At 36.2% G+C, this 18,312-nt stretch overlaps 1 protein-coding gene across 6 annotated transcripts in view; it reads right to left on the reverse strand.

The window, feature by feature from the left end:
• The window catches only part of AKT3 (AKT serine/threonine kinase 3), a 304,406-nt gene that overhangs the window by 69,838 nt on the left and 216,256 nt on the right, over positions 1 to 18,312 (reverse strand). For all 6 annotated transcript variants that reach the window (XM_026509582.4, XM_026509579.4, XM_057315024.1 and 3 more), the window contains one exon: positions 1,602 to 1,724. In XM_026509582.4, coding sequence (XP_026365367.1) covers positions 1,602 to 1,724 — 123 coding nt within the window. The remainder of the gene's footprint in view (positions 1 to 1,601; positions 1,725 to 18,312) is intronic.

The following is an 18,312-nucleotide window of genomic DNA, read 5'->3' on the forward strand; positions in this document are numbered from 1 at the left end:
GAGCAGCCTCAGAGAAGAGCTATTTCTAAGTAAGTCCGGAAATGCCATGTAACTTGTCAGTTTCATCAGGCCATATAACTACTTTCTTTAAAAAACATCTAGGTTCAAGACATGTAAACGCCATTGGACTATTTGGCCGCACAGACATCAACTGCAGAGGCTTCATTCTGTCACCTTCCTGGTTACAAAGACTTCAGGCTAAATAATCGCACTGTTGATCTGGATTTATCTCTGATGTGCTCTGGCACTTGGACGGCGGCTCGTCCCTGATCTAGGCGGTTTACAGTCACACAGCTCATTTTTCCTAAATACAGGATTTATAGCTGCTTTTAAACTTTAACATGTTACATGTTATACAAACATACAAACTGTAAATTTCGTTGTCACTGTACAGAATAATACTTTGCAAGAGGCTTATGCCTTAGGGTCATTCACAGCATAAATGTATATGATAGGAACACCTGAGAGAACCTAGACAAGAGCTTAGATAGATAACTTAGGAACCACAGGTGTTTAAAAGGAGTGAGGGGTAATTGTGATTTCTTTTAAAGTATGCAGATATATTTGGTACAGATAGGATTTCATAAACTTCTATTTCTCCAAATCAAATCATACTTTAAATGATCTAATATTTAATAAATTAAGCAACTCTGCACCAAATCTTACATCAAGATTACGATTTACTTTTGATTATGATTTACTTTTTACAAGAGTAAGAAGATAGTCACATTTAGAATGTGTTCAAAATGTGTCATGGTACACATTTCCTTAATGTGGCCAATCGAATTCAAAACAGTGTCATGAGCATTACTACTACCTTTTATGAGCTAGTCAGAGCTTAACATACTATGGCCTGTGAGCGAAATCTAGCCTACTGCTCGTTTTTTGTAAATAAAGTTTTATTGGAACACAGCCAGCCATGCTCAGGCACCTACTGCCCTATAGGAACAGAGCAGAACAGCTGCAGAAGCGACTACGGGCGGCAAGGCCCACAGAAGGCATGCCAATCCCTGGGCTGTTCTGAGAGTCTCATCAGGAAGGAACTCAGAGAAGCCAAGTCACTATTGTCCATAAAACAATACGGTGCTTTGTGAAATGGAAACTAAACGAATTAATAAAAGGCTATATTAAAATGCTCCAGGTATTTAAACCCACCACAAAGTGAAGACCAAAATCAAATTAAATATTTCCCCCCAATAAATATCTTACGAATGATAAAATTTTCTCCATAATACATTGTAGGATGGTAGGATGTAATTATGAAACTTATTTTAGAATGTCCCTGGCAAAGTCACTTGACTCTTAATCGGATGTTTACCATTACTCATAAATTTCCAGAGAGATGAAACTACTATTGGTAGGTCATATCTGATCAGAGCAGTCAAGCAGAACTTATGGTGCACGTCAAAAACTCAGACATGAAGGAACTATGTACGTTACCAGTGAATGGAATTCCTATCAAATGCAATGAACTACATTCTTAAACAGTGTTTTTTTCCCAACTAAATCTGCTTTTCTCCAAACTGTGTAACTTTGTAATTACTTTGTGTTTGTCCCTATAGTCTCTGCAAAAACAAATTTTGATTACTTTTTTTTTTTACCTTGAGATCACGGTACACAATCTTTCCGGAATGTAGATAGTCCAAAGCAGAGACAATTTCTGCACCATAGAAACGTGTGCGGTCCTCGGAGAACACCCGCTCTCTCGACAAATGGAAAAACAGCTGCAGGGTAAACAGCAGGGACAGGATTGTAATAATTACTGATTTAGTGGGGGAAATTACCACAAACATAAAACACCTCTCATCACCATATTGTGATGATAGATAGTGTACCCCCAGTGGACACTCAGCTCCTACACAGCAGCTGGCTTATCTTCTCCAGGTTTCCAAGGGGAGACTGCGAGCTGTTAAATCAGCGTTTTAATCAATACACCAATCTTGTTTAAGGCATTCTGCTTGCCACCCATTTAACCTTCAGTTACCAGAGGAAAAAAGGATGCATCATCAGATTGCGTTTCCCCCTCACTATACTGTGGCTTCACTCTTCCAAGGATTAGGCACTGAGACATGATTAAAATAAGTGTTCACGACAGAGATGTAATATTTCTACTTAATTATTGGACTTACACCTGATTTCAAAGTAAGGACTGCTGATTTGCTGAAACTGATGGATGTGCGCTTGTTATAGTCTACAACTGGCCTTGCTTCTTCAGATCTCCAGAAATGTTTTCAAAGTTTGAATCAATGTCTTCTACAATGACAAACCGTAAGGCTCCAAGTTTTCACTTCATGAACGGCCAAAAGGGACGAGAAGCTCCGTCACTTCCCCGTATAGTTCTACTTCAGTAACAACTACAGTGCCAACCTCCCATCAGAGAATCACTTAAAACCACACGCTCATTCACTTCTGCTCATCACCTACAAGGACAGAGCACTCCGCAGTCAACAGGCACTTCCTGGGAGCTCACTGTAGCCACACACTCAGCTCTCCATTTAGGCCAGCGCCTTGGTCACGAAACTGCCCATCTCATCTCCCGGTTCGACAACGCGTATGCGGAAGGAGCGGGTTCCAGGCACTATGAATTGACTTTCAACGTACTACTTCACTGCATTAAGAAATCCGCCAAGAACAATGCAAGATTGTTGACAGTGCTGAGTATACCACTAGCAATCACAGTAGGTACCCACTACACGTCTGTGACTGAAGAAATGAACCAATCAGTGTATCCTTGACTACAAGATCACAAATTAACTACACCTTCACATGGAGCATGGACTCTTAGCGCTCTGACAAACGTATGAGAACCACAGTTAACCAAGATTGGTTCCTTGCACACCAAGTCATAATTTAAGCAACACAAAAAACAGATTTTTTCTGACATATTCTACCCTTTTCCACCTTCACTGAAGAGTCTATCATTATTTTAAGATCTATTTTCTGCATAACCCATTGTCACAATGAACAGCAGGAGGGAATATGACTTAATTGCCAAAAAAGACTGGCTTAACGTTATAGTAAAACTAGAATGCTTGGCAGACAGTCTCTAAACTCTAATGCTCTCCACTATCTTGTCATATTTTATCAAATCTAAGATGTTCTTGATTGGAACTCCAACATCATTTTAAGTTAATAGTAGGAAACAAAAAAAATTGTCAATTAAAGCTATAATAAGCCATCAAATATAAAAGCCATTCTGATTGCAGAAACCTTAAATATGTCTTACAAACGATCCAATCTAGTATGCCAAAAATCAAACCAATGCATACAATTACTCAGGGATATTTCTCAAAACTTACTCATTTTATACAGGCAGATATTCTTAATGCATTACCATTCAAATGTGGATGAGAAGTAGAAAGAAGCATAGATCACCAGTAAAGTGATTCTGAAAAATTTCTGGGTCAAAATAATTTCTGCCATGCTTTCTTCAAAATATCACTAACTTGGATGAAGGAACCCCTGTGATCTCTACATAGATTTATGGCAATCTCCTAATGGGATGAAAATATTGTTTAGATCCCTAAATAAAAAATAAGCCTACTACTTACTCATCTACTGTAGAAAAGATATAGATCCTCCTTAAATCAATATAATATGTGCAGGCTTCTAGATCTTTATTTAGACCATATTCTTCAATTTGTCTCCCAGCCAATTTCTATAAAAATATCTGCTAAAAAAATGATGCTTAAGGAGAACAACTCTATTTCTCAATCTGCTGTCCTCTGATGTCTACCCTTGTTACCTTATAGAACTTAGTCTTGCTAAGATAACTAAGAATCTCTTAACTGCCAAATCCAATGATCTATTTATAGTCTGCATATCTTCCTAGCCTGGACCTGAGGACATCGGCTATTGGCCTCCTCCTTGGCTTTGGTGATACAGCTCTCTCCTGATTTTCTACCTAACTCCGGATATTTCTTCTCAGTTTCTACCTTGGCTTTGAACCAACTTTCCATTTGGTGAGCATTAATTATTTTAAAGTCACTGTGTTGGGCACTAGGAAGAGAAAAAGATGGCATACAGATGTAGAGAAATCATATAAAAAAAGATTAAAACACAAGGGAAAAGGGGGAAAGGACACAGACAATTAAAATAAGAGGAATACAAATGAATACAGTTCATAAAAACATGCCACCTTATAATAATCAGTGAAGGCGAGATAAACATAAATGAGACAATTTAGCATATCCAGAAATAGCATCGTCAGTGAAAGTGCTGGAAGATGAGTATCTTCATACACTGGTACTGGGATCTAAGCAGACAGCAACTCTTCCCAGGGCAACTGGCAATAGAAACTAATAATTTTTAAAGTACAATAGTTCCTCTTCTAGAAATTTCCTTAAAAAAAAAAAAAGGAAATGCAGAAGTCTTCTACAAAAGGACATTCGCTGTAGCAGTATATATAATGATAAAAATGCAAAAACAGTCTTCGTACCATGTTGAAAAATAGAGTTTCATCTAATACCATACCAAAATAAATTTCTGATGTAACTCATAGTTAAATATATTAAACTAATTAAACAACTAGAAAATAAGAATTAACTGGGCAAAAACACATAAAACAAAAAAAATGAAAACCGGGTAAAGTATGTCACAGAACTCTCTTTAGATGCTGGACAGCAGGCAGTGCAGGACCAAGATCTTCGTGAAGAGAGAAACAAACGAGGGGCTCTAAAGCCTCGGCCTTCTGTCCGAGGGCACTGTGTAGAACATGACCGGCAGGAGAGGACTGACCCCAAGCATAACTCAGAGGTCTCACTGTTGGAGAGTGAGAAGCAGATTTTGAGGACGAGGAGGTAGATGGCATTTGCCAGCGAGGAAGAAGCTGTACAAAACCAGTGGAGTACAAGCAGCGTGTGTGTGTGAGGTTAAACTCTACAAGAAGAAGCAGAGAAGGAATGGAGGTGTGCGTGCCAAGTAATTCCCGGAGCTCACTCAGCGCTGAGAGACATTCAATTTCTAACCAGTCAGAACAGTGTCATGACAGAATAGCCAGGCTTTCAGTAGACATTTCAAAACAGTGAAAGTTAAACCCACAAAAGCTAACAAATACGGAGAAGACAACAAAATCCAGGCATTCATGTAAAATTCCAGTGATCTTGTATCCGATCAACAATTACCAGACATAAGGAGATGCAGGATATATGACCCCTAACCAAGAGAAAAATCAGTCTTTAGGAAAACCTAAAAACAGTGGAGATGATGGAATTAATAGAGTGACTTTAAAACAGTACATGAACAGAAAGAAAAGATAAAGGACATAGAAGTAGAAATAACCGGGACTTCTAGAGATAAGACATACAATATCTGAAATTAAAAATCCACTAGATGGGATTCATAACAAACGAGACACTGCAAGAGGAAAAAAACAATAAACATAAAATCAGAGTAAAAGAAACTATATAAGTTGCAGCTAAAAAACAAACAAATAGCCTCAGTGACCTGCTGACAGTATCAAGGAGGCTAACATATGTGTAATGGTGGCCGTTCCTAAAAGGGGGAGGGAGACATTTACAAAATGATGCCTGAAATTCTCCCAGCTTGGATAAAAATGATAAATGCACAGATCTGCGTGTTGTAATGAACCTCAACATGACGAACACTCATAAACACGCAGAAACAATCCCAACAGAAGTCAGAACACATTCAAATTGCAGAAAAACCAGTGACGGAAAATCTTTTAAAAATTCTGAGGGGGGGAGAAATATTATACAGAGGAACAAACAGAATAATCCTAGACTTCTGAGAGGCTATAGGGGCAAAAAGGCAATGGAACAATACATCCAAACAGCTAAATGAAAAACAAAAAGGTATCTTAAAATTCTGCATCCAATGGGAAAATCCATCAAATAGGAAGCACATGTACGTGAGAAAAATGGTGAGGCCAGAGAAAGAGACACTGGAAAAAGTCAGGTGAAAGGATCACAGGCTCTCACAGAGCCCAAAATACTTTGTATCCTCGCCCGGCAGGACAGAAAGGCTTCCTAAGAGACGTGGCGCCCAAGACAGCCTGTGAGGTTTTTGCCTCCATAGCCCATCAGTGTCAGAGCAAAGGTTAGCGCGGCCAGTCTCAGCTTAAAAGCAAGCCTGGAAAAGATCACTGCTTATGAGTAAGAACAACTTCATCCAATAAAAAATTATCTGGCACTAAAAGAACCAGGGAAATATAACCCATTACTAGCAGAAAAATGAACGAATAGAAACAGACTCAGAAAGTGACACAGACGACAGAAGAGTAACATGATAAAACAGCTATTAAGGTAGTGTATTAAAGTTCAAAATGTAGAGAGAGAAGCATAATAAAAATAAATGGGAGATATAAAAAAAAAAAAGTCCCAAATTAAACTCCAAGAGATAAAGCCTGAGATGTCCTAGATGAAAAATGAAAAACTGGACCGAATTATCACTATGCTAGACACTGGAGGAAAAAAATGGTAACAGACTTCAAGACACAGGAAACAAATCTAAAATTAAAGATAGGAAAACAATAATGAAAGCGATGAACCGAGCATTAATAAACCGTGGGACAGTATCCCGTAGGCTAACAGATGCGATAGGACATAAGAAATGAAGGAACAGAAAAAAATACTTCAATAATGTCCAAAAAGTTTTCAAATTTGATGAAAACTAGATTCACAAAGGCTTAAAAAAACCCAACTGAAAGAAATGTGAAGAAAATCCTACAAGGCTCATCATAATTAAATAGCTGAGGGCAAGTGCTAACAAGAAAGCATAACAGGACGGGGGGGGGAGGGGGTCGAGGACCCAGTAAGCACGAGGAACAAAGGATGAGAGCAGACGTCTTGTCAGAAACAGTGCAAACCAGGCCAGAGAGGAGCGGCATCTTTATAGTAATTAAATACAGAACAGGCAAGCTACAATTTTATACACAGCTAAAATAGCTTTCCAAAAATGACGGCAAAATAAAGCCTTTTGGGGACATGCAAAAGGTTAGGGAAATCATCAGAAACACTGCGCTGTAAATGTCCAAGGTAACGCTTCAGGCGGATGCACAATGGTAGCAGATGAAAAACTGGGTCCACACAAGGTAAAGAAGAGACTGCAAATCATAACTTTGTGGGTAAATATATGTTGGCTTTTCTTATGTTTTTAATCTCTGTAAAAGACAGTGCTGGTTTAAAACAAAAATAACAATGCATTGTGGCATTCACAGCACGTGTAAAGGTAAAATGTATTTAACAATAACACAAAAGCTTGAAGGGAGAAAATGAAGGTGTCCTGGTAGAAAGGTCTTATGTAAAATGGTATATACCCTAACTTGAATATAAATGGGGTAAGTTAGGGGTGCCTGGGTGGCTCTTCAGTTGAGTGTCTGACTTCTTTTTGGCTCAGGTCATGATCTCAGGGTCATGAGATCGAGCCCTACGTGGAGGTCCACAATCAGCAGGGAGTCTGCTTGAGATTCTCTCTCTCCCTCTCCCCCTTCCCAAGATCAAGCCTGCTCTCACTCTCTCTCTAAATAAATCTTTTAAAAAAAATGGGGTAAGTTGGGACACCCGGGTAGTTCAGTTGGTTAAGCGTCTGCCTTTGGCTCAGGTCCTGATCCCAGGATCCTGGGATTGAGTCCCGCACATCGGGCTCCTTGCTCCTTGCTCTACGGGGAGCCTACTTCTCCCTCTGCCCACTGCTCCCCCTGCTTGTGCTCGCTGTCTCTCTCGCTAACAAATAAGTAAAATCTTTTTTTTTAAATGGGGTAAGTTAAACATGAATTTGTATTTAAAAACCAACCCCCCAAAATTCCCCCCCAATCGTCAAATAAAATGTTAGTGAATTCTATCAAACTCCTGAAATAGAGGTAATAACAATTTCATGCAAATACTTGCAGAAAACAGGAGGAAATACCTCTCAACCATGAGGCCAACATTACCTTAATACAAAACCAGACAAAGACATTACATGAAACAGTATCAATATCCCTCAAAATCATAGATGTAAAAAGACTTAACAAAATTTTACCAGATCATATCTGACAAAAGATGATAATATATTATGATTACTGATGGTTAATCCCAAGAATGAAAGATTGGTTTAACATTTGAAATCAATGTAATTTGCCATATTAACAGACTAAAAAAGGGAAGACCATATGATCATCTCAAATGATGCAGAAGCAGCTTTTAAAACAACTCAATGGCCACTGATACTAAAATCTAACAAACTAGGAACAAGAGAGAACTTCCTCAACCTGATAAAAGACATTTAAAAATGTATAGCTAACATCCCAGTAATAATGACGGATTGAATTCTTCTTTTTCCCCCTGGGACTGGGAATGAGAATGTTCACTCCTTTCATTTGGCATGTGCAGGAGTTCCTAGCCAAGCCAAATATGGCATAGACAGACAGACAGATAGATAGACAAATATGTAAATGTCACATAGACTGGAATAGAAGTTAACTGCCTTTACTCACAGACAGCAAGCCTGTCTACATAGAAATTCCAAAGAAATTTACAAAAAAATTATAAAACTAGTGAGATTCAGAAGGCCATGGGATACGGGATACAATGGCAGTACACAAAAAAATCAACTGTATTATATACTAGCAACAAACAACTGGTAATGAAAAACACAACAGAACTATGTAAGGAAAAACTGAACAAAGTTATGCAAGACCTATAAACTGAAAATTACAAAACATTTCAATAGAAATTAGAGAAAACATAAGTAAACAGATATACTGAGTGCATGGATCAGAACACTAATAATACTGGTAAGTCTGTTCTCCTCAAACTAACCTATAGACTCAAAGCAATCCCATCATAGTCCTACCAGGCTTTTCTGTAGAGATTAAGAAGAGATTAAGAAGCTGATACTAAACTGATATGGAAATGCATAGGATCCAGAAGGGCGGCAACAATTCTGAGAAACAACAGTGTATTTCCTGATTGTAAGATGTACTTTAAAGCTATTTATAATAATCAAGTCAGTATGGTATTGGTATAAGGAGAGACACATCCATGATGGAACATAACAGGGAGTCCAGAAACAAATATATGGCATCAGTTTTTGCAAAGGTGTCAAGGTCATTCGGAGTACAGAGCCTTTAACAAAAGATGCTGGAGTAACTGGATATTCATATGGGGAAAAAAATGAACCTCAATTATTACCTTACTGTACACATAAGAATCAAATTAAAATAGGTCATAGACCTAAATGTCGTAGGTACAGTTCTAGAAGAAAATATTTGTGACTTAAGGTAGACAAGACTTCTTAGATAAGTAGACCAAAAAAATAAAAGCCAGAAAAGAAAGAATTGATAAACTGGGCCCTTAAAATTAAAAGCTACTGTTGTCAAAAAATATCAGGGAAATGATGAAAAGACAAGGTACAGTACAGGAGAAATTATTTGTGAAATATTTGGCAAACTACTTGTAACTCTTATAATACAGTAAGAAAACAACCCGATTAATAAATAGGCAAAATACTGGGACAGGTCACAAAAAATGTATTTGAACAGCCAAGGAGTATGTGAAAAGATATTTAATATCATTAATCATCAGACAAATGGAACTTATAACCACAATATTACACTTCTATATACTGACTAGAATAACGGAGTTAAAAAGACTGTCCCCGCCAAGTGTTGGTAAGAACGTGGAATAACCAGAATTCTTACAACATCAATACTGGAAACGTCAAATGACACCACTATTTTAGAAAACAGTTTTGGAATTTTTTACAAACATAAACATATGCTTACTATAAACTCGGCAATGATACTGCTCAGTATTTACCCAAGAGAAGAGAATTGGTACATGAATGTGCATATCCCCTTTATTACTGGCGATAACTGGAATTAATCCAAAGTACACCAAGAGCAGGGGAGATTCACACGCCTTCCTATGGCCGTGCAAGGCAGCACGAGCCAGCAAGAAAAGAAACAAACTAGGGGGAAGTATTGGGCTGAGGAAAAGATATGCAGAACATATATTATATGATTCCATTTCAAAGAAATTTCAGAAACGGTAAATCAAATCTTTAGTGTCGGAAGGCAGGTCAGTGGTTGCCTCGGGCCAGGTGTGGTGCAGGATGCGGTGATAGGTGCCATGGCAGAACTTTGTGAGGCTATGGAAATGGTCCACATCTTCGTCATAATGGGGACTCCGTGCAGAGATACGTTTGTCAAAATTCATGTAACTGTATATTTAGAGTGAGCACATTTCATTGTATGTAGATTATACCTAAGCAAAGTTGATTAAGTAATGGAAACAATTTAAATGCTCAAAAATTTGGTCAGGATTTACTAAATTAGAGTGTATCGACACAGTCACTAGACAATGAGAATATATTTTGTAACACTGAATAAAATGAGAAATATGTGTACAGTATAAAAACACGAAAATATATTAACATGGTAATAGCAATTATTGCCGGATGGTGAGATTTAGAGTGGTTTTTATCCTCTCTTTTATACCTTGAAAATTACTTGTAATTATCTGTTTAATACTAATTCCCCAAAACACTGAGCTTTCCTTAAGCACAGAGACCACCTGTCTTGCTCACATCATATACCAAGTACACAGCACAGTGACGGGCTTGGAGCACGCGGTCAATTTTTCAACTGAACGAACTAACTTTTTGGCTTTTTGATGTTCTGCAATGAATGGGCAGTTGTTACATTTATAATAGGAGAAAACCTTACAAAGCTTTCAAATACATGTACTGTTAACTGCTGTGACAAATTTAATGCTCTATTAATTTTGTTTTCTTGGCAGCGGCACAAGGAAAAGAGAAAGACTACGCAAGTACCCCAGAGCTTTGCTTCCTCAGCACCAAACCTAGTATGCAGTATTATGTGCTTAATAAATAGGTGAAGAATAAAGGGAAATTCAAAAATACTTTCCAAGTAATTATTTATAGGGAAAATAAGGCTTACAGTTTTAAAGATACAGTATTTTTTGGAAGCATAATAAAATCATATAAAATAACTGAATATCCTTTTGTTCAAAATAATGAGTTATTTGCTACTCAAGCAAAAGGCTTATGTTTAGAAATTTAAGTCCCTTTCAGCGAAAGACTACATGGTTTTTTGGGTGTTGGACTTAGTCATGTCGTAGGAAGACACTAATGTAAAGAGATTATCTTAACCTACTAAGTAAATAAGTCTGTATTTCATCACAAAACTCAGAATGTTTATTTTGAAAATAAACTGCCATATTTTGAAAAAGTTATGTTCTTTATTTTAACTGAACATTAATTGACATACGACGTCCTACCAGTTTCAGGAATATATCATAGCGATAATGACTTGATATTTTTATATATAATGAAATGATCCTCACAATAATTCTAGTTATGATCTGTTACCATACACCATACATGCCCTATGTTGTACATCAGATCCTCATGACTTATTTTATAAATAAGAGTTTGTATCTCTTAGTCCCCTTCATCTATTTCACCCACCCTCCTCCCTCTGGTAACCAACGGTTTATTTCCTGTATTTATAAATCTATTTCTGTTTTGTTTGTTCATTTGCTTTGTTTTTTAGATTCCACATCGAAGTGGAATCTTATGGTATTTATCTTTCTCTGTTTGACTCATTTTACTTAGCATAATGCCCTCCAGATCCAGCCATGTTGTACTGATGGCAAGATTTCGTTCTTTTTTATGGCTGAGTAACAGTCCATTGTAGATGCTAGTGTGTGTGTGTGTGTGTGTGTGTGTGTACACACAAAGTTACAAAAAAAACCCCATATATATATATCTATATATCTCACATCTTTATCCATTCATCTATCAGTAGACACTTAGGTTGCTTTCAAATATCCTGGCTATTGTAAATAACGCTACAATGAGCAGAGATACATATTATCTTTTCAAATTACTGTTTTCATTTTCTTTGAGTAAATATCCCGAAGTGGAATTTGTTGGATCATATGACAGTTCTAGTTTTAATTTTTTGAGAAACTTCCAGGCTGTTCTCCGTGGTGGCTACACAGGTTTGAATTCCCACCAACACTGCAGGAGGGTTCCCTTTTCTCTACATTGTTGCCAACACTTGCGACTTTTTGTTTTTGTTAACAGCCAATCCAATGGGTGTGAGGGGACATCCCACCATCATGAGTTGCATTTTCTGATGATGAGTGATGTTGAGCACCTTTTCATGTGTCTGATGGCTATTTGTATGTCTTCTTTGGAAAAATGTTTATTCAAGTCCTCTGCCCATTTTTCGATAGTTTTTTTTATATTAAGTTGTGTAAGTTTTTAAAATATTTTGGATATTAACCCGATTGGATGTATTATTTACAAATATCTTCTTCCATTCAGTAGGCTGCCTTTTCCTTTCATTGATGGTTTCCTTCACTGTGCGAAAGTTTAGTTTTAATGCAACTTTTCAAAAAAAAAAAATCTGGACGTAAAAAATGTCCGAAGAACTATCGCTGCAATCTAAGATTTTAAACTCATTTTTTTCTTGCAAATACCACTTTTACAACTTCCAGTCATTCCTTGGTAATGGTAAAAATAAATGGTTAACTAGAGAATAACAAAATATGCTCATTTTCAATGATGACATTCGTTATCATAATACCCACTGAGCTTGAAACCTGAATATGCTGAAGACAACTACTTACTTAAGCAACAAGACACATCAGTCTGTACCATGTGTGGATCAACACATCCCTTGGGTTTGCAAAGACTTAAGATTAAAAGAATGGCTCTGGCTCACCCACAGAGAAACGAATCAATACCAGTGTCTTAGTCTGTTTAGGCTTTGCTATAACAAAACACCAAAGATTCGGGCGGCTTATAAACAATAGAAATTTACTTCTCACAGTTCTGGGAAGTCCAAGATCAAGGGACTGGCAGACTGGGGGTCAGGTGAGAACCTCCCTCCTAGTTCACCAATGGCTATCCTTTTGCTGTATCCTCATGGGGTGGAAGGGCGACTGAACTCTTTGGGGTCTCTCTTATAAGGGGAATAATCCCTCCCACAAGGGCTCCACCACATGACTAATCACCTCCCATAGACCCCACCTCATGTTACCATCACACTGGGGATGAGGTTTCAACACAGGAGTTTTGTGGGGAGGGGGACACAAATACTCAGTCCATAGCAAATACTATACTACACAATTGGAATAGTATTAAATACAGTAGGAAATAAATAGTTGAATACTTAATTTTACAGGATCAAATTGAAATATTCTTACATTTAACAGACAATTCTTCATATAATTACCTTCCAGATAATGTCTATCCTTTTCACAAGCTAACCTCATAGTTTGCATGTATTTCACACAGAAAAATTAATCTAAAGTAATCTATGTTTGTGTTTAGTTTTTAAGTAAGGTTCTTTCAAAAATGATTGTGATACAGACATAAGTATAAAAATGCTGCATTTTAATAATGTAATTCAATATGTATTTCTTTTTTTTAAAGATTTTACTTATTCATTTGTCAGAGAGAGAACACAAGCAAGGGGAGCAACAAAGGCAGAGGGAGAAGCAGACTCCCCGCTGATCAAGGAGCCTAATGTGGGGCTCGATCCCAGGACCCTGAGATCATGACCCGAGCCGAAGGCAGATGCTTAACCGACTGAGCCACCCAGGCTCCCCCAGTACATATTTCTGGAAATACAAATTAACCCTTTAGGGTACTACAGAAGAACTGACAGGGACCTAAGGTCAGAGTTGCTGGACACTGAAACAGTTGTGTGGTGCCAAGTGCGTTAGCTACAGATTGTCAGCTAAATGCCTCAAGCCCTATTCCTCTACTTCTTGGCCTCTTCCTACAAGTCTGAAAATGTAAAAAGAGTTCTAGATCACCAACTAGGTGCCCGATATCTGAAAGAGTAGCCTGTAAACTGGCAATTTTTATAAAAGTGATCCAAGACAAGTTAAGAAACTTTTATGGGATTAAAAGTCACCTACTGAAAATACTTAATAATGTGAAAAGACAAAAAATAGTTTCCTTTAAAAAATCATTTTAATTCCCAATCCATTATAATAATTAAAATAATTTATATTAAAATATTTTATTAAAACTATATTATCAAGATTAAAGAAGAGATTGCTCAGTTCTACCACATTAAATATTAATAGAATCTTCATTTGGAAAATAAAATACACTTTTAAAAAGGTAAAAGTTCTCAAGGTAATTGTTTTAAAATATTTACATTTATTAGGATATATATGAAATATCTGGGCTATTTATGAAATATATCCAATACAATAAAACCAATACAATAAAAATAATAAACATTACCATTTTTAAGCATTAAGAGCAGTACATTCTAAGAACAATCATAAAAGCTACATGTTATTTCCCTATTACGGATGATTAAATATGGTAAGTGATTAAATATAAGTGATTATTCCCATTACTATCACAATAGGCACTACTTTTTAAAGATTTATTTATTCGAGAGAGAGCGTGCAAGCGAGTGGTGGGGGAGAGAGCAAATCCTAAACAGACTCCCCACTGAGCACAGAGCCCCACATGGGGCTCCATCCCAGGACCCTGAGATCATGACCTGAGCTGAAACCAAAAGTCAGACGCTTAACCGCCTGCATCCCCAGGTGTCCCACAGAAGGCACTATTTTTGAGCACTGCTACTCGCTGGGCACTGTGCCAAGTGACTTATGTGCACAATCCCCAAAACATCCTGATAAAATAGATAGAATTATTATCTGCATCATACAAATGAGAAAACTAAGGCTGAGAGGTGTTATAAAACGTGCCGAGCATCACAGAGCTATTAAGTGGGAAAGCTGAGATTCAAACTTAGGCTGTCTGTCTCTAAGGCATATCATCTATTCATTATACTAAAACTACAGTTTCTATTAATTGGAGGCGACAAATGTATAAATTATTCCATTAAGAAGAAATTTCTTAAGTCTCCTTCATAATAGCATAATATGAGCTGCATAAGAGAAGGAACTTATTATAGAACACAGCTTCTCAAAGTGTAGAACGGGAATAAGAATGCAACACATCTCTGCTGGAAGATCAGTGCACCTAGAGCTGGGAGCCACACAGGGTCTCACTAGGTCTCACTGGGTCTCACTCTCAAGAAACTGCTCTCACCACAGCCTCTGTGCATGCAGCTCCTTCCCCAGTACCCACCGCCCATACTTTTTGCTACCAAGTCTCAATCTAAGTGCTACTTCCTTAAACAGGTACCTCAATTTAGAGTAAGTTGGTTCTCCATTATTCTCTCTTATACCATACATTCTGTTCATTGTTATTATAATATTTATTGGGTTTATTTTCTAATGACTGTTTTATTCACCCCAGTGCAAGCTATAAGCACTCAATAAACATTTCTGAATGATAAACAAAACTTATTTGGAAAACATACGTCTTTACATAGTCCATTGGTCAAAAAAAAAATAGGAAATGAGAAATTAGACAACTTGGGAAAAGAACAGATCTAACAGATATTAAAAAAAAATCTGAAAACATATGTAACATTAAAAATATGCTATAAATAGTCGTATGCAAAGACAACATAAAACTGGTTTCTACAGGGAAGTTTATACATTAAATATTTATATTAGAAAAGAAAAATGGTTTAAATAAATGCTTCAAATTTCCACATTATGAAACAAGGGTAAGAAAAACAAAGCAGTAGTGGTAGTAGGAAATAATAAAGATAAGAGCAAAAAACAATGAAACAGACAACCCCAAAATAATAGAAGAAAATCAATAGAACCTAAAGCTGAAAATATCTACAAAGATTATTAACCTTTAGGAAGAATGATCAGAAATGAAAAGATAGAAGACCCAAACTGCAATATTAAAAGAGAGACATTAACCACTGCTCCCTATAGACACTAATGCAATAACATGAGAACATTAACAATATTAAGCAAATACACTAAAAAATTTAGATGAAATGAACAAATTCTTGGAAACATATAAACTATCAAAGATTACTCAAAAAAATGCATGGTTATATACTGATACATACCTACAAACACACACACACACGAGTGTGTGTGTGTGTGTGTGTGTGTGTATTTCCCCACCACCACCACCACCACCACCAATTCACTGTTAAAAACCTTTCTACAAAGAAAACTCTTGGTCCAAAAATTTCACTGATGAAATCTACCAGAAAACAGAAGAGGAAGCAATGCTTTCCAACTCATTTCAAGAGGTCAACATTATCTTGAAAACAAACCCAGAGACATTACTTGGGGTTTGGAAGAGGAGAGACCTAAAGAATATTATAATGGAACAAATATTTAAAATTCTTAACAAAATTTTAGCAAACTGGATCCAAACACATCAAGAGGATAATACCTCATAACCAAGTGGGGTTTATCTAAGAAAGGCAAAACTGGTTTAACATTAAAAATCAAACAACAAAATTCAAGGTATTAGCAGAGTAAAGAAGAAACAAACATGCATGAGATTAGAAAGAAGTAAAATTGTGTCTGTTCTCATATGATATGATCATCTACACAGAGAATCTCAACATCTTTACAAAAAATTTTTTTAGCAAGAATGTAAGATTCAAGGGTAATAAATATCAACTGCATTTCTATATATTATCAACCAATAATTCAAATTTGGAAGACCAATTACTTACAATAACATCAAAAACATAAAATAGTTCACGATAAATTTAATAAAAATGTCAAGACCTGTACACTAAAAACAACATAATATTGTTGAAAAAAAATTTTTTTAGTCTAAATAATCAGAAAGACATACCATGTCCATGGATCAGAACAAATATTGTTAATATGTCTATTCTCTCTAAATTGATCAACAAATTTAATACAAGCCCAGTTAAGATGCAGGAGACCTTGTAGAAATCAACAAGCTTATTCTATAATTTATATGGAAATGTTAAGGAAATAAGATTGTCAACAATTTTTTAAAAGAAGAGAAAAAGTAGAAGACCCAAAACTGCCCAATTTTAACACTTACACTAATGTAAGTGTTAAAGACAATGTGGCAGTCATAAGAATGGATAGATATAAAGAGGGTCTAGATATTGTTCACATGTATATGATCAACCGATTTTTTTTACAAAGGTGTCTGGGTAATTTAATGGGAAACAGATTGTATTTTCAACAAATATGCTGGAACAATTAGATATCCAAATGCAAAAAGAGAGAGAGAGAGAGAGAGAGAAAGAAAGAGAGAAAGAAAAAGAACGCGGACTCTTATATAGGACCATATAAAAAAATTAACTTGAAATGAATCATAGACCTAAATGTAAGTGCTAAAACTATTCACCCTTTTAGAAGAAAACATGGAAGAAAAATCTTAAACTTGGGTGAGGAAAAGATGTTTTAAATTAAGCACAAAATGCACAAACCATACCCCCCCCACACACATACAAAACCTGATTAAACATATTTCATCTACTTGAAAAGAGTTGTCCTTCAATAGACACTTTTAAGAAAGCCTATCAAAAGAAGATACCCAAATGGCAAATCAATACAGGAAGATGCTCAATATCATTAGTTGTTCAGGAAGTTCAAATTAGAACTACAAGACACCACTACACACCCATCAAAACGGGTAAAATTTAAAGATTAACCATGCCAACTGTGATGATGACATTAAATAAGGTCCTAGAAATACAAAATGCAATTTGGCAGTTTTTTACGAAGTTCAACATACCAAATGACACAGAAATTGCATTCCTAGATATCTACCCAAGATAAATGAAAATGTATGTCCATACAAATTTTTGTACCTGAATATTCACAAGTTTTTTTCATAATAGCCCAAACTGCAAAGAACCCAAATGACTATTCACCCCAGTGCAAGCTATAAGCACTCAATAAACATTTCTGAATGATAAACAAACCTTATTTGGAAAACATACGTCTTTAAATAGTCCACTGGTCAAAAAAAAAAAAAATAGGAAATGAGAAATTAGACAACTTGGGAAAAGAACAGATCTAACAGATATTAAAAAAAAATCTGAAAACATATGTAACATTAAAAATATGCTATAAATAGTCATATGCAAAGACAACATAAAACTGGTTTCAGTATGTATGACTACATACTAGTGATTTTATAAGCATGTTATGATACTACCATGTAATGGAGTACATCTATAAAAAGAAACAAGCTAGTGATAAATGCAACAATTCTGATCAGTTTTTAAAGTAATATGCTAAGTGAAAAATGCAGAACACAAAAGACTAGATACTGTGTTTGGAGACTATACTTTGGGGGGGGGTTATACTTTTTAATATTTAGGTATCGTGTTGCGATTGCCTTTGTGTTTTTTTCTTCAAGGTCTCCAATTGTACATATTTTGCCTTTGATTTTCACTCTTTTGATATGCTTACTCTGAGTAATCCAACCTTT

This window comes from Ursus arctos, unplaced genomic scaffold (genome assembly GCF_023065955.2).
Source record: "Ursus arctos isolate Adak ecotype North America unplaced genomic scaffold, UrsArc2.0 scaffold_2, whole genome shotgun sequence".
Classification (NCBI taxonomy): domain Eukaryota; kingdom Metazoa; phylum Chordata; class Mammalia; order Carnivora; family Ursidae; genus Ursus; species Ursus arctos.